Here is a 21849-nt window from a genome sequence, read left to right on the forward strand (position 1 = left end):
GGCGACCTTTCCAGGGTGTACCCTGCCTCAACAGACCCGGCCTTTCTGATGAGTTTGTTCAGTTTGTTTGCGTCCTTTGCTTGATGCCTCGCCCCCTGCACGCCGCAGCAAAGAAGATGGTGCTCGCAACAACAGACTGATAAAACATTTAGAGCAGCCAGCTGCATACATTGAAGTATCTGAGCTTTTGTAGAAAGTAAGTCCAGCTCAGACCCTTTTTGTAGGCAGCGTCAGTGTTAGCAGACCACTGCAGCCTGTGGTCCAGTTGATACTTATGTAAATGGTAAACTGCCTGTATTTGTATAGCGCTTTACTTAGTCCCTATGGACCCCAAAGCACTTTACACTACATCCACCCATTCACACACTGGTGATGGCAGCTACATTGTAGCCACAGCCACCCTGGGGCGCACTGACAGAGGCGAGGCTGCCAGACACTGGCGCCACCGGGCCCTCTGACCACCACCAGTAGGCAACGGGAAGTGTCTTGCCCAAGGACACAACGACCGAGACTGTCGGAGCCGGGCTCGAACCGGCAACCTTCTGATAACAAGACGAACTGCCAACTCTTGAGCCACGATCGCCCCAAATTTTATATTGTGAATATTTCAACATCAGTCCTACCAATGCAGACGGGGGAGGGTCGGGATCTGTTCCTGCCAAAGTCCTCCACCAGCTCCTTTGTTTTGGCCACATTTAGCTGCAGGTGATTCACCTCACACACCGATCAGTCAGTCCTCTGTACGCCTCTTCCTATCCCATCTCCATACTTCCAGTAATGGCTGTGTCATCAGAGAATTTCTGCAGGAGACGAGTTTCTTTGATGTACTTGAAGTCGGCTCTATAGATGATGAAGAGAAAAGGGGAGAGCACAGTTCCCTGCATTTCCATCCCAATCTTTAATCACTCTAACCTGTTGCACATCCTTAGTGTTCGGCCTCACGTACAACTCACTACAAACCATTTCCTTTGCAACCCCCCACTGAACATTAATGAAATTTGCTAAATACTAAAAGGGTAAAAACAGTTATGACAAAGGCTACATATCTACAGATTTCCCAGATATTTCTACCTCACTGTGGTCCTGTCTAACCAAGCAAGGCCCAAACAGGGAAACATCAGAAATCAATTATATCCCTAACATAACCCCGTCTTCTGACCTGCGTCTGTATTATATCCTTCATAGATGTTAACTTGAGGAGTTTTATCTCGCAGTAGGTGGCTGTAGATTATTCGACCCACTGACTCAGTCAATTTGTTATTTGAACACTTGCCTGCTGTTTTACATTTAGACTCAAGAGCTGTGTTCATTCAGACGAGTGGTACATTCCACAGATCTCTGGAGCTTGTGGGATATCCATCTCCTACAATGCCTTTTGTATGTGTCTGAAGGGTCTTGGATGTGTTGCAGCCTTGTGGCAGTGCCAAGTTCAAGACCTTCTTATTTAGTTTCTCGTGCACTGGCAGTTTTTTTTACCGTGCCTGTTTCACTTTTAGATATTTAGAAAATTCTGACAGTCTGCTGCAAGATTTTTGTAAAGTTCAACAGCTACAATCAATGTTGATCACAGACGTAATGACACCCAACAACAGGCTGGCAGACAAACTGCCTGTTTACTACCCACAACTCATAAACACTGTAATTTACACAATTGGACAGATTAAACAGAACTGAAGAGGTCTGTTGTTTGCAAAAGAACAAGAGGCACTTCTGTAGGGTTGCCGGCTCGTGTGGTTTGGGTCGCGCGGGGCAACATCTGCTGGGCAGGCATATGACCTCAGCGCCGTCCACGCTCCTTTCCGCTGCAGTCATGGCAGCTCACAGGCAGTTGGCTGTATGTTATCCGTACCATTTTTTGGCTCGTACTTGCCCATGACATAGGGCATGTGAGGAGAGCTTTCAGAAGACGGATGGTTTGGTGTGTAACTTGCTGCCTTCTGTTGCTCCGTTGCACTTAGCATCTGTCGTGAATTTCAGCCGTCAATGCCTCAGTGGATTATTTCACTGTTGCACAAGGTGGTAGCTATTAGCAACAAATACCTCTCTGTGGTGCATATGAATAGTCCACTGTACTTCAGGCTTCTCAATTGCATCAGCATGGGATTCAGCCGAGCTTATCGAGAACGACGAAAACATTAAACAAAGTATCTGCCCCGCAACTACTGCGTGTTCCCCATGTGCTGAGTCAAGTCACGCAGTTTTGTTCTGACTGCAGCGTAAAACTGAACAGCTCGACCTCAAATAACAAAAACAGCGCATCACATGCCAGATAATGTGGGATTAATAAAACTGCTATATTTATGTAACGTTTTCTATTTAGAGTTGTTTTTAAACTAGGTGTCAGTTTGTCAAGGTTTTCCCCCATTGAAACCAGAGATGTAAAGCAATAAAAGAAGCAGTTTGGAGCAGAAAAACATCTATTTTGAGGTGAAAAGAAATCACACAATTGGAGCTAGGGGTAGTGAGAGGCAGTTTTTATTCACTGGCAGAAAACGAACTTAGAAACACAATACATGAGCACTAGAAACAAAACCAAAATCCAAACTGGGAAGGATGACCTCAACTGGGAGTTCATGACATAACCTGACAAAACATGACGACTGAGGAACACACAGCTAACACGGAGGACACGTGGGAAAAACACAGGGCTTAAATACATGCTGGCATAATCAGGGAATGGGAGACAAGAGGGAAACACAGCTGGGATAATGCACTCATGACGAGACGCTGGGAAGCAGAACTGAAACCATAAACATGGGACCAGGACTACCAAAGTAAAACAGGAAACTGAGACACAGCACCAAGATGCAGACTAGACACTAAGACGTGGAAACATAGAAACCTGAAGCACAGAGATGATACAAAACAGAAACCACAATCCAAGGACTGACGATGTAACATAAGCAGAAAACCATAAATCATAACGATAATCAGAACTATCAGTTCACCAAAAAACACAAAGCATTGGGTCTGTGACCAAGTACCGTGACAGTTACTGAGACTTCACCGCTTACGCTTAAGATGACAGTTCAGTTTGTCCTGGAGACTTGCGAACTTAAAGACCCAAAATTTCCATTGCACGTGTTACACTTCAAATAAATTCAGACAATTTCAGCTTTAATACTTCAACTAATCTCTGGTTTGCTCCTTCAGTCAAAACTGGAAATCATGAAATATTTTATGTAAAAAATTATCAAATGTTTTTACCTTCAAGAAAAAAAAAATTGTCGTTCTGGACATTTTTGCAAATCAAAGATTTAGGTGTAACGTGGCTGGTCCGTTTAAGTTGTTTTTGATTCAGGACCAAGCAAAAGGCACCTTTACCCACGTGAAAGTTAATAACCTTCCTTAGTCCAGATCTAAAAATACCAACAAAGATTCCAGATGAGCTGCTGTCAGATGGTGTTTACTGTAAACAGTATCCATGGGTTAATGTAACTTGGCATAAGTTGACAGAGCGCACAAATAAATACTCCTTGTTGCCTTTCACCACAGCAGTGTTTGCCTAGTATGAGACTTTATCAGTCAGGAAGAGGCTGTATGTGATTCAAAGGCCAGTTAGATGTTAGCTGTGTGCTAAAAAGAAGAAAAGATCACAAGTTTGGATGACTGTGATGAAAGTAGCTGTGAGTAGAGGGAATGACAATGAAACTGAAAGTGCAGAAATTCAAACAAGCTTAAGTAAGCAAGATTTGTTGTTCTCAGCTTTGAGCCATAGTTAAACTTAATCGTAAATCAACTTTCTCCCAAACTGTGTTTCTGCTATAGCAGTTTGACTGCACACCATTCTTAATTCAGCCTGGATGCAGGTCAACAGATGAGAAGAATCAGTTCTGGAGGCAGTTGTCCTGTGTATCACTTCCTGTTTTCCTTTCCCAGGGCAAGAGCTGTTCCAAGGCAAGTGTCTGAATGTGGTACCGTGATGGTAACCATGGCACTGTGAAAAGCCTCCTGCCCTGGCTTCTGGGCCTGTGCCCTGTACCAGCTTCTTTATCCATTACTACCCAGTGACACTGGCTGTTAGCACTCCTTTTAAATGTAACCAGCCAATTGGAGATGGTGTGTAATTCTTGAAGCTTGCCAAAATGTTGCCCACTCTCTGGTTTTATCAGGTCGCCACACAAGCCACTGTAGGCCCTGGTGTTTGGGATGGGATTTGTTTAGAAGCAGCACGGTGCATTAGTGCGTACATGTGCATGGGAGTGTCACGCAGTCAGTGTGCATTTGGGTGTGTTGTGCATTTAGGAGCCTTTCTTGGCACGGCATGTGCTGCAAAGCACACAGATGTTTCTTTTGGGAATGGGTATCAGTAAGAGGGGAGCTGAGAAAAGCACCAGAGCCAAATACATGTCCTTCAGGCACAGTGAGCAAGAGTGGCGCCTCGTTGTCCCTGAAATAAGATTATGGTATTTATTCGCCCCCTGCTCTTCCTCTGAGAGTGCAAAACAATAAATTAAAAGAGGTGGGTGTTTCTTTTTTTTCCCTCCCTCTCGCTCTTGCCCCTCCAACCCCACCCAAAAAAACCTGAACAGTTTTGTTACTCAGCAAATTCTTTTTAAAGGAAGTTTACTCCCCCATACAAGGTTTACATGGGCCACAGAGCTATCCTATCCTGATAATAGTCCTTTTTATGTAGATGAAAGCCCGTGTGAGTCTCAATAAAGTTTGGCAAAGCCTCAGATGAAAAACACAGCTTGAGGATGTCCAGATACCAATTTGCTTAACTAGCAATGCAAGCTTATTTGTTTATTAAATTACGCAAATACTGGACTGAAAATGAGTGATGAATCCACATTTTACATTTTTTTTGGTTAAAATCAGCTTTAATATGTAAGAGAAAGGTATAACCATCAAAACACAGTGGAGGCTGTCATGGTTTTTGGCTGAATTCATCCAGTGATGATCTTATCAAAAGTGATGGAAGAATGAATGCAGGAAAATACTGCTCTGGAAAGCAACTGATTGGTAATAGCGTCACGTTTCGGTCTGACAGTGATTCCAAATCTAGTTCCAGTCCAGTAAAAGCAAACCCGGATAGAAAAAGACATAATGGGACACTACCAGTCATGGACTGGCCACCCCAGAGCCCGAACCTTAACATTATGTAGGCAGTGTGTGATCAAGCTTGTTAGAATTGTAAACTAAATCTGATATTGACTTTTTTTTTTATCTGTACTGTTGTCTGCCAACACCTAAGGGGGAATGTCTTAGGTGTTTCTGTAATGTGTAATGAATTTGGGATTTTGTAAGAGTTCTACACTGGTAGAATAAAAGCAGTCTACCAGTGACACTGTGAATAAAGAAAAAAAATGGTTTGCTGACCATTCTTGCAGTTAACTACAACTTTCTCCAAGCTGTGAACTGTGACATACCTTAATGCAGATCTGTCAGACCAGCTGCAAAGGGTTTCTTGCATCTAACAAGTCCATGATTTAGACCGCCAGCCCTCGAGTCATAAACGTATTTGATTAGCTGAATGCCATATGTCATTAGCCATGTGCTGTACATGTGTTCTGGGATTTATTCCAAAGGCCAGATATCACTGTGGGAAGGTGTTTTTCACCCCATGAGTGTCCTTGGGAAACATTTGAATTGTAAAAATAAGAAGAATTTTCTTTTTCAGAATAATAATAATAGTATCTTCAAATGGTAAATGGCCTGTATTTGTATAGTGCTTTACTAGTCCCTAAGGACCCCAAAGCGCTTTACACAACCAGTCATCCACCCATTCACACACACATTCACACACTGGTGATGGCAGCTACATTGTAGCCACAGCCACCCTGGGGCGCACTGACAGAGGCTTCAGATGTAGCCCATTAGGTGTGCTACATTTTGATATGCTTTTTGGGTCCGGCTCTCCAGCCAAAAGCAGTGTTTTCAGTATCTCGTCCTCGTGGCGTAATCATGCAGCAGTTAAAGCAGAGCTGAGAACCAAACAAACGCTTGGCTCTCCGTTTGACACTTTTGTGAAATGGTTATGAAATGGTCGCTTGGTTATTATTTCATTTTTGCTCACCGAGCCACAGCCAAGCCACAGCTGGCTTGGGATTAGCACACCAGGAAATGCAGCCGTGTTTCCTGTGAAATGTGGCGCTCGAGAGTCGACCACGTCACTTCAGATTGACTTTTTGCTTTTCCACAGAGAGCAGGCTACTTGTTTAGGGCCCATTTAATCCACTACGTGAGTGTCATGTCTCATACTTGAAACTGATGTGACGACTACCAAACGGCAGCGTTTCGTGTCTGAGGTCAACCGACTGCTGTTTAGTGTCCCTCCAGGGGCGTTCTGTACCTGCGGCAGATGGAAGTTTACAGTGACACAGCTTGACAGACTCTCCTCTGAGGGAAAGCAGAGAGCATGTTCAGAGTGAGGAATGAGGTCTGACAAACAGGCTGGAGCTGCATATTTAGGGTGTAGCTTTGGTTATATTACGCAGACATATTGTTTCTGCTGTATAATGCAATTCAACTCGTTATAACTGACTACAGTAGCTGTAGGGGCACCAATGACTGTAAATGTGTGTTGTGTTTTTTAAGTGGATATGATGTATTTGTACAAGAAGGTACAGCTGGAGAATTTTTAGCTAATCCTAGTTAGCATGAGTAATTCACGACACAAAGAGGTATTAATGTTGGCTAGCAAAGAACAGAAATTTATTTTTTTAACAAACTTGCTCAGGAGGTAGAGAAAGTTATCTACGTACTGGAAGTTTGGTGTTTTGGTCTCTGGCTGTTCCAGTTTGTTTGCCAAAGTGTCTTTGGGTGAGATACTGAATGGCAATGCCTCAAGATACTCTGAGGCATTCATCGGAGAATTGGATGAATGAAGCATGTCGTGCACTCAGAGTGCTTTGCTTCGAGTGATCACGTAGAGTAGAAAAACTACATAAGAACTAGTCCATTTACTATTTAATTAGAGGATATGGGAATTCTTGGGGAGAACATGAGGCCCAAGTGGAGCTGAACCACAATTTGTGGTTGAATTTTAAGTCCTGGAGTTTGCCATATGGGTGAGTGCCACAGTTGACAGTAAAGGTCTAAGCATAACTTCATAACCATTCGTTTAATGGTTAGAGGTAGATATACACTCAGCAGTAACTTTAGTAGAAACTGGGTTGGATCCACTTTTGGGTTGGCAGAGATTCAATAAGATGCTGGAAACATCCTTCAGAGATGCTGCTCCATATGGACATGATACCATCACACAGTTGTTGCACACCCATGATTCAAATCTACTGTTCCACTCACGGTTGCTCTATTGGATTGAGATCTGATGACTGTGATGGTTATTTGAGTACAATTATTATTTTGAACTCTTTGTCGTGTTCATAAAACCACTTTAGGATGTTCTGAGCATCGTGACCTGGTGCATTGTCCTGCTTTAAGCAGCAGTCAGAAGATGGATATACTGTGGTCATAGAGGGAATGGCATGATTAGCAAAAATACTGAGATAAGCAGCGGCATTGAAACGATTCCGACTTGGTAGGAAGAGGCCCAAAGTGTGCCAAGAAAATATTTCCCACACCATTACACCACCAGCAGCCTGAGCTGTTGACTGAGCAAACAAGGCATGCTTTCATGTTGTTTATGCCAAATTCTGACCCCACCACAGATATTAGGTCACCAAGGTCTGGACCTCGGTAATTTCTCTTCCAAAACAAGACAATAAAACTGAGACAAATCAGTGTTCATTTGCCACATGACTTTTAATTTGAAAGTTTTATGAAGTCCTTGCCTGTCCTACAGTCCCTCTTACTGGGATGTATTGAGAAGGTTAGGTTGATAAATCACCCACAAGGAAGGATAATAGATTGATTTAGGAGCGATGGGCGAATCAGAGGCACAGTAGGGCCAGAGCCACTGAGTAAGGAACTTTTTCCTTTGTGCAGTTTTAATTTCAGTATTTACTTTCAGTATTATGCTATACGTATAGCTCACGTTTCTTTTTACTCCCACAAAAGAAGGAAGATGATAAAATATAGTTTTTTACAGCTTTCAAAATTTCTGGTTTTGATTATTTGCAACTCTAGGAGCCCGTCTCCTCTGAAGTGTAGCCTTTTCTGTTGGTTATTAGACGTGCTTCACCTTAAACATAAGATATTAGCAAAAACAAATTTGGACCTGATTGATTTCTAAACCTGAGCATGATGCTGAACGTGACCTCCACGCTCTAATCCAAAAGGCACATATGATGTTGTTTTCCCATTTTAGCAGGTTTGCCTGGGTTTTGTGTAAGTTCTGGTCTACAAAGAGTTTCTTTATGAGCTTTTCTTTGCCTGCATATGTGCTGAGATCATTCTCTAATGGTTGGAGCTTGTTTGGGGAAAGGAAGGTCTGATGTACCTCTGACCAGCATCACTGAATGGTGCAGTCAGAAGTATGCGCACACCCATTAATGATGTTATGGTATTCTGGCACACACTGGAGTAATTTCCTATTTCCTCATTGCTGTCTAGCTGCAACAAAGTTTCTTACTATTTTGCTCATTTTTTTTAGGAAACCTTGAGAAATCCTTTGCAGTAACTTGGTTATCAATCTGATAGAATTACTCTTACTCTACTCTGAAATTTGGTCCAAAGCAGTAAACATGAATAGATTTATGGGCTGTTGTGACAATCAGTACAAGGACATTTGAATCATCCCTCCCAATCGTGCACAAAGTCCATTCCCAGAAGTCAACTGTCGCCTTTCGTTCTGAGTATTTCTGGAAGTTTGACTGAGTCATTAGGTAGCCAGGCTACGGCCTTTCACAAGGCCCTCACTGTCCAGGAGGCCACTGACTGGGAATAACTCAATTAGCCTTCTCTCACCAGCTCACTTTGTCACTCTGTATTTTGCTCATTTCCATGAGAGTGCAGAAATGTAAAATGGAGGTGAAAGAGTGTGTTGTAGCACTATCTTGTTGATTTTTGGTACTTTTCACAAACAACATAAAGTCAAATTTGAATGCAGTCTAACGCAGTGTCCACATTTCTTCCAGCTTGCAGACACTGATTCAAAGGGACTGTGAAATGCTCTATGTTTGTGCATGTCGCTGTATGATCTTGACATGCCTTGTCTTCGTTACTCCTAGGCAGAGTTCTCAGAGATCAACTTGGCTTCCTACGTTAACTCGGGATGTATGGTGGACATGCAGGTCAATAAAGGTGGCACCAAAGTGATCAGGTAAGACACTCGAAGGGAAGTCGTTTGAGGCACTGGGCCATCCAATATATACTGTGCCACAGTGAGCCTGCACAATTCTTTTCTCTCAGTGCTGTTAAGCATGGCTCTGTGTTTCAACCCCCCTCCCCCGGCATGAGTGAGACTCTATAAAATCAATGCTTTAATGCGATTTAGCCTTTGAAAAAACTAAAAACGGCTTGCTTACTAATTTTTATCCTTGCTGGAAAATCTGTGTGACAGTGGAAAACTATTTAATCTTTTCACTTTGGTCACAGTTTTCATGTGCGTTTGAGCTTTCTTTTATCTCTGGCTCTCACAGCGTCACCGTGAGGTTTTTCCACCCTGCAAATGCACGTTAAACAAGCAGGAGTTGTAGCTAAGTGACCGAATTAGAACTCGGGCAAAACTGACGGTTGCTATTAATCTACTTGTACTAGTTTTTTGCATAAATGTTTCTAAATAACATGTAGACCTCATGTTGCTTTTACTTCATGAAACCTTTCAGTACAGCTGTTGTGGGCTGATGATGGTGACAAGCTTGGACTCCACACAAGTCACGTCTTTGGTGTTTTTAGTGATGTACTGAGCAGTTGGGTCAAAAATGAAAATATTAGCAAACTTTTCATTCTTTAGCTCGCAAGAAGGGCTTCTCTTCCTGTAGTACTGGTTACATTTTAGGAAAACTTGCACACAATGATCAACGAATGGCTCTTGACCAAACGTTTTTGTTCGATGTCAAGGCCATTTTTGTTGTTTTATCGACCCTGTTCCAAGAATCACAAGAATGGGCTCCTAAAAGAGTCGGTCTGGATTATGATTAATTTCATAAATGAAATGTATGCTGTGAGATAACGTTGCCTCCAGTCTAAACCATTTCCACATGGGACAGGATTTAGTCTTAGTCTTAACTAACCTCTAGAGACCCATATACAAGGATAAATCCAACTTAATTTTAAGTTAAGATATTTTGCTCATGTAGGCGGTTCTATGATTGCCATGTTGATATTACACCTCTGTCTACTTATTGTTCTTCTGTTTTACGCCTTAGCTGTAAAAGCCTGATAGTGTATCCTTGTTTCCCTGGCGGGTAGGCGGGCAATGCGGACACATCGTTTTGAAAATGCAATAACTTCAGGACAAAGCAATGTGGAACTTTCAAGTTGACATAATAGGTGTGTACTAAAACTCTCAGAATCTTAGTGACCTCAACCTCAAGGTCAAGGTCAGAGGTCAAGTTTCCTATAAGTGTGGTAACTGCGATAACTCCAGAAGGAAGTCACCTAGGCTTTTGAGATAGGTACCAGCAGTGGTACCTGAGGGGGTACCAGTAATTTCAGTTATTACTCTTCCTGGGTTTTAGCTTGGATGGCACTAATTGGCTAATCATTTGTCTTTCTTAGGCAATCATTGGAACAACCAATGAAGTGGTCTGAACCCAAGCAGTGCACTTTAGATGGTAGTTAAAAATGTTACTTTTCCAATGGACCTTTCAGCAGTTGGACTGCACTGTTTCCAATCCTAAGCAAAACAAACCAAAGCGTAGGTACTTCCTATTAGCTGCTAACATCCAGCTAATATTTAGCAGCAGTGGAGCAAAATGGGATTCGGAGGAGACAAAACAAAATGATAGTAATAACAAAAATGATATTAATAATAACTATCGTTGTGATACTGTAGCTATAGAAAATTTAAAAATGAAATAAAATAGTAGCAATAACTGTACGGTGTTAAAAATAAAAGAGAATCCTTAAATGTAACCTAAACTGTGCAAAATCATCCAAAAAGAACAATTACATGTGCGTATTATACACACAATATCGATGTTTTATTTTTAATTAGCAGCGTTACCATCTATGTTTGTTATCTCATTAAATTAATTTTCCTCTCGAAATATTTTTGCGTATGGGGAGTTATGGGAAGAAGTCTGACCATGTTACAAATCAAGTGAGAATAACTGCCGACCGAGAAGGCGAATGGTGCTGCTGTTACAATGCCACCTGTTGTCAGAGTTGACACTGAGGTTATTGTGGGGGTTGAATATTTTTCATGATGTTGCTGTAATGGTGGAGAAGCCAAATTGGTTACAGATGGTGTTACTCGCTCACAAACACTGACATTCACTGCCAGATTATTTGGGCTTAGCTTATCATTTATTATTCTGAATCTTATTCTTGTAACTCAAGAAGCCATTCTTAAGGAATGACTTCTTGACAGGGAAACTAAGATACGGAGAAGGCTGTGTTATGGCTTGGTGCTGTATATCAGCGAGTGGTGTTGGAAATTTTGTCAATTATGAATGCAGGAAAGTACTATCCACCACGGAAGTCGATTTACTAAGGAAAGAGTGATTGGCAGTGGCATGATAATGGCTCTAAACACACTGCCCGTGCAGAAAAATCATACCTGGATAGAAAAAGACACAGAGGAACAGAATCAGTCAAGGACCCGTCTCCCCAGAGCCGGGACCTCAATATTATTAATGCAGTGTGGGATTGTGTTGACCGAAAACGGAGCAAACTCCAAAGAAGAGCTTTGAATGACCCTCAAGAAGTCTGAAGAACTATTCCTGAAGCCTTTAAAGAAGATTTAAAGAAACAAAAAGAAAGCTAGCCTAAGAGAGTCCAGGCTGTGATACAAAATTTGACAAGCCAAATGTGGTGCCGAATATTGACTTTCAAGCTTGTTAGAATTGTACAAATCTGTGGATTTGTGCATATTTCAATACATTTCTGCACCTGTTTCCCATTTTGCAAAATAGAAAAAAGAGGGACAGCCCAAGGTTTTTGCACAGTCCGCTCTAAGCTGTAGAAGATGGACTTTACATGTTGGGCTTATGTGGTATAACAAGGCAAATCTGACCTGATATATCCATGTGCATGAAAATAAAAGATATTAATCAGTTCACACATGGATTTATTTTGCTCTTCAGCTCTTTAATCTGTTTTTATATCTTAAGAGATTCAAGTTTGATTTGATAGTTTACTATTTGAAGTGTGGTTATATTAGTTATATTTCATGGAAAAGAGACTGTATCTGAAAACAAAATGTTTGTCATCTGGTGAGTATGATTAGAGATTAGCAGGGCAGTCATGTAATCTTTCAACTGTCTTTATACTTTCAACTGGGAATGCAGTAAATATCAGTGCTGAGATGCATTTTAAATCTTAACATGAGTGATGAACAAACACTTTTTGTTCATATGACCTCATCCATCCATATTCATTTGTTGACTCTAAAACAAGCTAGTAGTAAAACACTGTAGATTTAGATGTAATCGATTACATTTTATTGAGTTATTTACAGCTGTTTATAACTGTTTACAGTGAAACAGTGAAGCAAAATGGAGGGACGGAGGGAGGGTAAAGGGTATTGTGTAAGGAAAAAGGGTTGGGGGATAAAGGATCAAGGTGTGATGGGGATAAAATGGAGGAGATGTAGGATTCTGGTTTGCTGTCTCCTGAATCCTTCACACAGTGTTCTGGATGTGGTGGAGCAATGGGAGAGCTGGTGCTGGAGGATAGAGGCAGTTTCTGAGAGGGATGAGTTAGGGGACAGATGGAGGAAGGTGGAGAGGGGAAACTGTAGGAATCAAAGTTGCTTTCTCCACACTCCTCTGTGCCTCCTCCCTCTTTCATTGTCTTTCCTCTGCATTTTCCTCTTCCCTCCATCTCCCCCAAGTCTTTCTCTTCCTTTCTTCTCCTCCTCTCCTTCCTGCTCCTTTTCTAAAGTGCAAGCTGTTTGACAAAAAAAAAATCACTAAGGATTCTGCATTAAAGTTTGAAACATTCTGAAACCGCTTTTGGGATCCAACAGAACATTACCGTGAAATCAAACGATCAGCTCAGGCTGCGCACCTGAAGCTGTTGGATCCTGCTGATGAAGAGTTTTGTGTCTTTTTCTGCCTCTCTTGCTTTTCCATCTCACTGATTCCCTTCATCCAGAAATTCTCAGAGAGAATGTTTCTCTCCTTCTCCTCCTTTTGGACTTTGGTTATGCAGGATTCCTCCTGACGAGCAACGTTATCTTGAAGAGCAGCACAGGCGTCGTTCCATTCTACTTCTTTTCTCGCGGTGGACAAGGTCAGTGTGTGCTTTCACCCGAGGTGTTGGTTTTTCGTGGACCTCGTCTTTTTGTGTGAGGTTGTTGTGGAGCTGTCTTACCTTTGTTTTATGCCCATCTTCTTGGATAGCGATCTTTTCTTTGGGAGAGCTGCGTCTCGTAGCTCTTGCACGGTTGCTGATTGCAGCAGCTGGTTTGTGGGTTGCTGCTGACTGAGTGCAGTGTTGTCTCAGCTGATGCTCACTGTAAAAGGCAACACAAATGTGAACTAGGCCTAAAGCCTGAAAGCATAAATGTAGCTATTGCAAAAATCCAGCCTCATTCTTATCATTAGATACACATAAAAACACAATGTGTCTACTTATGTATGCACCACATTCACTCCAGCACGCCACACTTGGCTATAGGACCTGCTGTTATCCAAGGACAGCAGTTGTTGCTGCCAAATGGGATTCTTAGGCTTCTTATTTCCACACTTACACGGGTATTTTTTTAAATGTGGATTTTTCCAAGTTTGATTTGAAACACGAAAACTCAAGAAATGATCTCAAGTGATTTCAAGTTCATGGCAGAGCGACAGGTGGCGCTATAACGCACACTGTGAAGAAATGTTAGCCAATTAAAAACCTGCAAATGATAACATGCCGTGTAATGTGACATCACAAAAGGAGCTAAAGGCACCTTTGAAGTTGGGGAATTAAATCTCAATTTTCCATATCCTCATGTAAATGCAAGAATGGAAAATCTTCACCCTGTTAGATTTTCATAAGCGATTCAAAATCTGTTTATTTAGACTTTCCACGACACTTTTGCCACTGCACAAGCAAAGCAGGATAAGATGCACATTGGCTTTGACAAGATCCTTAACCAAGATCAAGATTTGGCAAGAAAGCGATGACGCCAACCTGGTGATTTAGCCGGCTGAACCTTAGTGTCCAACAAATGCACGTGATTAGTCTTGGTGCTTTATGGACTTCCTGCCTAAACATAGGAAATGTTAAGAATGCCGGTCTGGTGTCACGGTGTGAGGACAACAACCCTCAACACTGATAAAACAAAGGAGATGATTGTGGACATGAGGAAGAAGAAGAGGCCTCACCAGCCGCTGTTTGTCCAGGAGTGTGAGGTGGAGAGGGTGAGCAGCTTTAGGTACCTGGGCATCCACATCAGCGAGGACCTCACCTGGACACTGAACACCACACAGCTGCCCTCTCTGCAGAGCATCTACCATCGCAGAGTCCAGAGGAGCGTCGCCTCCATCCTCAAAGACCCCACACACCCCCAACACGGACTGTTCACACTTCTGCCCTCCAGAGTGTGTGTGGAGTGTGAAACCCAGAACGTCCCGACTCAACAGCTCCTTCTTCCCCCCTGCTGTCAGACTCCTGAACAGCTGACCTACCTCAACTGCAATTTGCACATCAGACACTTTGCACACTAACTTCATTTTGCACATTAAGCTCCATCTACATCAACATTTGCAAACCACACTCGTCTTCCTTTACTTATTTTTGTACTTATTTATCTTCCATTATTTTTTATCCTTATTTCTCTTGTTCTTTGAACCCTCGCCTAACTTGGCATTTGTGCATGGACAGCAAAGGAAAAACGTGCAACGTGGCACAAGCTGTACAGCCTACAGTAGAGCAGAGTGACACACCACAAGGTACAGTAGTTCTGGCATTTTATTCCCTGCTGCTCTGCTGTAGTCAGCCCTTTGGCTTCTCTGCTCTCTGCTGCCAAAACCTCCAGCCAGGCTGCTCGGCTCAAAGTGGGAACACTGGTCGCGGCAGCCAAAGTTTGATAAGCCAGGGAGCAGTGTTCCTCTCCTCTGCCATCTTCACAGAGCTCTGACTGTGGTTAATAAAGGCAGATGATTCATTAGTGGTGATTAATATTGGGCTATGGGGACGTTAACTGCTGGCGGTTGAGTATTTTATTGAGCTTGTTTTACTGTTGCACTCACTGGAAGTAGTTTGGGGCTGGAGCCAGATGCTTAAAATATAAATGTACAATTAGAGTGGACGTGGAGGACTGAGAAGCGTTGGCGTGTTCTCTGTAATGCAACACTGAACCGTCATCGTGGCGAGGATCACAGTTTTATAAAAAAATATTTTACTAGTCTTGGAGGATCTAATTAATACTTCTGCACACATTATTATACCCTCAAGGACACTGATACTTACAGTAACACTAGATCTCACAAGTGAACCACTCCAAATGCCCTTTTACATAAAGTTCAGCAAATACATTTAGTAGATGATGAAATGGTGAGTATTATTAACCCACTTAGCTCCAGACAAAAGCAGCAGTTGTATGGACAGAATAGCAGCGACATTCAGAGTCCAACCAGAACCTCGTAGATTAGAAAGAGCAATTCAGAAGTTCCTCCATACTTAGTGATGTTAGCTGCAAAAAGACACAGGTGCTCAGCAACCTCGCTTTAATGTAGCACTATAACTGAGCTGTCCTCGTGGGTGCAGATTGGCAACATGTTGCAACCAATCTGTCTGTGTTTATAAAGGAGTGGGTTAGGGCTGTTCGATATAACGACATATATCGGATATGAAAACATCTATCGTTTCATATTATACCCTTTCGTTTGTTTCGTGGTGTTGCAAAATAAACTGTTTACGGCAATATGTTTTCATGGTTTGATGGTCACTGTAGCAGCTATATTCATTTCTTGAAGTTCCCTATTTCTCTTTTATGTATTTATTATTTATTACACTACAGCTGGACAAGCGAATGTTTTTATGTGTTGTCGTTAGCAACAACGACGGTAAACCCAGCGTGTGGCTCCGCTGTCCGCTTCTTTATTTTCCACATAAACCTTTCACAATAAAGCTGAAGATCGTGTTGAGATTTTTCAAAATAAACTGAAATGACATGCATTGTTCTCAAACACCAAATTTCAGAAGATGCATCAAACAAATTACCTCAAATAAAAACATGAAGTAACTATAAATGGCGGTTATAGTAACCACGTGGATGCAGGCACAGAGAATACCAGCATGGCCAGTGAAGATGACGCAGAGCCAGGTAGCTCCAAACAGAAGGACCAGTCAAAACAAACCGAGGACTTTATTCCTAAATGAGGTGCTACCTCTGTAGCATGGAATGAGAATAGAATAGAATAGAATTCAACTTTATTGTCATTGCACGTCACAAGTACAAGGCAACGAAATGCAGTTTGCATCCATCTAGAAGTGCTTTAGCCATAATATAGATATATTACAAAATATATATTAGCAATAACATAGATATATAGATATATTACAGAAATGGGTCTGTTATAGATATGAGGGTACAAAATATGGGTCTATTATGGGTATGTTACAATGTACACGGTATGAAGGTCTGTTATGAATCTGCTATAAGTATGTACAGGCTATGGACAGGATATAAATATTAAAACAAGTTATAAACAGTTGTAAACAGTTGTAGAATTATAATCATCTTATTTTACAGAATGATTGTCTATACAGCATTTACAGTAGTGCAGTTAAGTTCACCAGGATGTCTCAGAGTCCTCAGGAAGAAGAGGCGCTGGTGAGCCTTCTCGACCAGCTTGGAGCAGTTGGTCGTCCAGGTGAGATCCTCGGAGATGTGGACACCCAGGAACTTGAAGCTGCTCACACGCTCCACAGCCGTCCCTTTAATGTAGATGGGTGGATGGACAATGGTTTGGTTATGAAAAGTCTGACACGGATCAGAAAACTGTACTATGCAAGTTATGCCGCAAACCGGCCCCCACCACAGACTCAGACATGGCAAAATAAATGTCTCATCAGGATGTGAGATTTTGGTCATATCACACATCCCTAGAGTGATTAGTTATCTGCAAACCGTTGCTAGTCTGTCTGGGAGTGATTGCAGTCAGTCCAAGTTGGAATGCAATTCTTTGGAGATTGGCTGTCCTGTGCAGGCTACCAGAGGGTGTGGCTATTTCACGAGCAAAGAGGCGAGACGGGCATTTGGATAAAAGGTTGTCCTCTAAGCTAATGTTGGGCTCAAGTGTCCTAAAAATCACACTTTCCCTCTGAGAAGTTTGATTACATGCTGACTAGGGCTGGGCCATATTATACCGTTCACGGTAATACCGGTATAATGTTAGGCAACGATAGGAAAATGAAATATCGCGATAGAATATGAGTAAAACGCGCATGCGCAGTGCCTTTGTTTTCATACGCACATGGCCGATTGTTGAGTGAAACAGATGAACCAGAATTGGTTTGTAAAAATGGTGCAACTTCAGTGATGTGGAACTGGTTTGGTGTTTGTCCGTCAGATACACAACAAAGCACATTTTTTTGCAGAACATGCAAGCGGCCATCGTTATTGTCGTATTTGTCGGACTAAGATGCTCTTAAATCTGGGAGTAATCTGGGTCCTAAACTCCTTAATCTTCAGTTCAAACGAACACTGCAGCATCACTGAGCGTTAAAAACTGTCTAAATTCTTTCATCTTTAATAAAACGATCAGCATTGCTGCTTTACCAGGTGTAACTATGAAGTTTAACTTCCAGGCATCCATTAAAACAAAATTTATTACATTTAACAGAGTTAGAAGTTAGCGGGAAGCTAGCGGAAGTTAGCTCGCTAGTTACCTAAGCATGATATTGCATGTTCTGACTGAGAGATTTCTGAAAAAAATCAAACGTACAGCTCTGCTATCACTTCCAACATAAATGAAGACAGGAAACTAAACAGCAGTGACATTTGTAGGGATACTGAAGTTGGGCTAGCTGGTATATAATGATGTGCTACGTGATCGCTAGCGACACAGCTATGTTAGCATAACATAAACAGGGAAGCTGGAGGACGAACACTAACACTTTTCCACTTATAAAAGTTAACGTTAAGGTTCCTCATGGTTAGAGACAAATGCAGTCGCATGGCAGGATGCTGTAAACAGACCAAACTTCAGTCAGGAGAACAACTGAGATAATCCATCCACAATACGAGGTTAGTTATTAATATACTGCAACAACATGGGAATAGAGCAGCTGCCAGAGAATTCAACATTAATGAATCAATGGTACAGAAGTGGAGGAAGCAAGAAGAATGAGTTTAATAAAGTTTGATTTATCTGACTGCTTTGTTTCGCTTAATGTGCCTTATAATCCCGTGCACCTTATGGTCCGAAAAATACGTACTGCACACTGCAGTTTAATGTTGCAAAGCACCTCTTTTTAACTTCAGTGGATATTATATATGGTTATGCTCAGGATATGTCAGCCCATTTCTACTGGAAAACTTTCAGCAAGGAATTTGCATTTGCACTGTTACATTTTTATAAAGCTTTAATGTACATAAAAACCAGCTTCTTATTTAAGTGAAAATAAATGGAAGGTTTTCTTTTTGCGCTAGTAATGTTGTGGAGTTGTATTTTGTCTCGCATCAATTATATCGTCAGTTATATCGTTATCGCAAATTTTCAAATATATATCGTGATAAATATTTTTGGCCATATCGCCCTGCTCTAATGCTGACATTACATGAGAGTTCATTCACTGTGTCCCACTTCAAAGAAAGTTTCACTAGCGCTGGCGAACAGCAGCAAAAACAGCAGCGCTTACCAAAAGAAAGGTTCTGGATATTCTCAACAACTCGCCTCAGTATCGCTGTCTTTGGTCAGAATTGAGCTTCACTGACTCACTGACTCTTTTCACAAAGTCTCCAGAGACATGGACACATGACTCTAAGGTAAACGGACTATGTACTCAAATTGGGAGGGGTAAGAAAACTGAATTCAGCTGCCGGCTACCAACCTAAAAGTTCACGTTTCTATTAATCATTATTCTTACCCATAAGCGTTGTTTTTTTTTGTTTTTTTTTCAGGGATATAGTCCTTTAAAACAGTGGTCCCGAACCTTTTTTGCACCACGGACTGGCCATTAAAGTGTCGCGGATAAATACAACAAAATAAACGACTCACGGACCGGTACCGGGCCAATGTCTCAATGCATGCTCAATCATCCAGATAAGTAAATCCCATCATCCGGACGTAGCATTTTCAGTGGGAGAAACGTTTCATCACTCATCCAAGTGACTCTTCAGAAAGTCGCTTCTGGTCACACCTCATTGCTGTGATTGGTCAAACTTTGCTCCGTTCAGCGGCCATTACACCAGACTTCAGGTGGTGATGCAGAGGTCTAGAAAACAGACTGACTTACGTTTTAATATTACTTAAAAATGTCCTGTGGAATCTTTTTGTAGATAAACACAAGTTCACACAAAAAACCCCCCAAACTGATCAATAACTCCACTATTTAAAATGAGCTTATTTAAAGGATGTAAAATATGCTATTGTTATTCGTCACCAAGAGCCCAGGTGAGGGCAGTCATGGGTAAATACACATACATACAAATGATCACGTTCTCGTTTGGGCCCAAATTGCAGTTCTGTCATTTTCTGTCAATGAAAAACCTAATTTTGGACGAACTGTCAGGGCTGGAGGTGATGCTCTGAATCGGTTTCAACATTAGATCCAGACTTCTCTTTAATTCTGCGCTTTTTTCACTCTCTGTCTCAAATGGCTGAATTGGCTCGTCACATTCCTCCCCATTCTCAACCCCACAGATGGACAGAGGGAGGGAGGCCGCCAGATTACATTAGCAGATCCTTGTCCTGTTTCTTTCTTCTTTTTTTTTTACCCCCTCTTTTCATTTAATTTTCTATGCTGCGAGCTACCCGCCAAAGAAGGCCACCCCCGCTTTCCAAATCCCTTCTGCACATATAACAAGACTCTCCGCCTTTGGTTACCTCAGGTGACAATTTACAATTTAGACCACACAGAGGCTGTTCACACACGCACACACACACACACACATTGGCTAGCAAAGAATCCTTAGCATCCCGCCCCCCTTCTACTGACCCCCTTAAAAACCCATTTTAATCAGGGAAGGAACTGTCTGCCCAGAGCAGCCTGAACACTTAATACCTCAAACAGGTTCATCTTGTTACCGAGCAAATAAATCCTGCTCACAGACACGCTGAGTTGAGACGTGGCTTTAGGAGGCCTGAGGGTGGTTTCTTTTGACTGCAATGAAAGCATGCAGCGGCCGTGAGGCCCGATCCACCATCTCTGCTTTTGTAATATAGCCATGAATACAAATGGCCCCGCTAATTCACTCAAACTCCTAACAACGCTCATTTCCCCTCCTGCCAGAGGTCATTTGGCGCTGTGTTCCTCTCGCAGCTCCTTTTCCTCATTACATCTGCCTCCCGTGGGACTCTTTTTCCTAATCTTCAACAACTAAACATTCTCAAAATTGCGGCACGCTAAAGTTACTCCCACTCCTGTTTAGATTTAACACACGTGTGAAGTTTTATTTTTTTGTTGCTGGGCCCCGTTTCTTTTTTTGGGTTGTTTTCTGTGTGACCTCAGTGTCGTGTCAAGATCAGCCTCGGATTGCGAGCTCAGCTGGAGACAATCCAGACCTCTGGCAGCCCTGACAGCAACTTCCCAGGATCTGAGATGCTGCCAGGTCACTCTGGTGCCACCAGGCCTGGAGCCACGGCCGCAACCACAAGGAGTCCTAGAGTCAGACTGGGGGACCACAACAAGATGCTCGGCTACAGGGAGAGACGGGACACAGAGAGAAATAAGAGTTCTTCAGAGCCTTTGGATATGGTAGCGTCATGTGTTCTGTCCTTAGTAAAAATCCAAAACAGCAAACTGAATCAATTGTTTTAACTTCATAAAAGTGGCTTTATTAATTATTCAATCTCATCAGTGTTCAGGTTCACGTTTTTGCTTCTGCTGTTTCAAACTGTTTTTAGTTGAACATAGATTTTCTAAAACTCAGGAACCTTTTCTGTCTGTGCTGCACTCGAGTGCAGTGGGTCCTCTGAAATGTCCTGCAGCTACAGACGCCAACGAGCGCTGCGACACCAAACGGTAGAATTCTGCACAGAACATACATTTTATTATAAAATAATTTGTTTCATTGTATTGATCACTTAGAGCTTATTTAAATCATGCAATCTCTAACATGTTAAGCTAACTGTGTTTTTCAGCTATGAGCTAATTGGCTCGCAGAGCCGTCTCTGTGCTGGTTGAGACTGTATATAAAAGATGAACAGCAGCTGTGATACCTCTTACGCGCTGCTGTTTTGAACCTTTAGATTAGCGTTTTGGCTATTATTATTTTTATATATATTTATTTATTTTTTTATATAATGACCAAACGTGACTATATTCTGATGAGGATGCAAACGTCGGGACCTCTGAGCTAATGCTGGCTAGTTTTGTTAGAACAATGCGCCTGCAGTCCACTGATTAAATGTGACGCTGATTTTAACTAGCGAAAAACAAAATGTACTCGCCAGGGAAACAGAAAAGCCAGCTCCAGTGGTTTCCAAAGTGTGGACCGGTGCCCCCTGATGGGACGCAAAAAGTACTGCAGGTGGGCCGCAGTGATACAAAAACTGAAATTCAGTTTTAAATTACTCACAATTATTTACATTCACAGATTTATATAAATGTAGTTATTTATGTAAAAAGCAAATTAAAACTGGTAATTGGAGGGGGTTAGTTTGTGATATCGCTCATTACTCCGACCTAAATTTACTGCTCTTGGTTGGGTCACTCATTCGCCTTAACACTTTGAAT

General features: G+C 42.0%; 1 protein-coding gene across 2 annotated transcripts in view; it reads left to right on the plus strand.

Moving 5' to 3' along the window:
- The window catches only part of syn3 (synapsin III), a 137509-nt gene that overhangs the window by 31857 nt on the left and 83803 nt on the right, over positions 1 to 21849 (plus strand). For both annotated transcript variants that reach the window (XM_026147442.2, XM_026147441.2), the window contains exon 4: positions 9078 to 9169. In XM_026147442.2, coding sequence (XP_026003227.2) covers positions 9078 to 9169 — 92 coding nt within the window. The remainder of the gene's footprint in view (positions 1 to 9077; positions 9170 to 21849) is intronic.

Source organism: Astatotilapia calliptera, chromosome 17 (assembly GCF_964374335.1).
Source record: "Astatotilapia calliptera chromosome 17, fAstCal68.1, whole genome shotgun sequence".
Taxonomy (NCBI): domain Eukaryota; kingdom Metazoa; phylum Chordata; class Actinopteri; order Cichliformes; family Cichlidae; genus Astatotilapia; species Astatotilapia calliptera.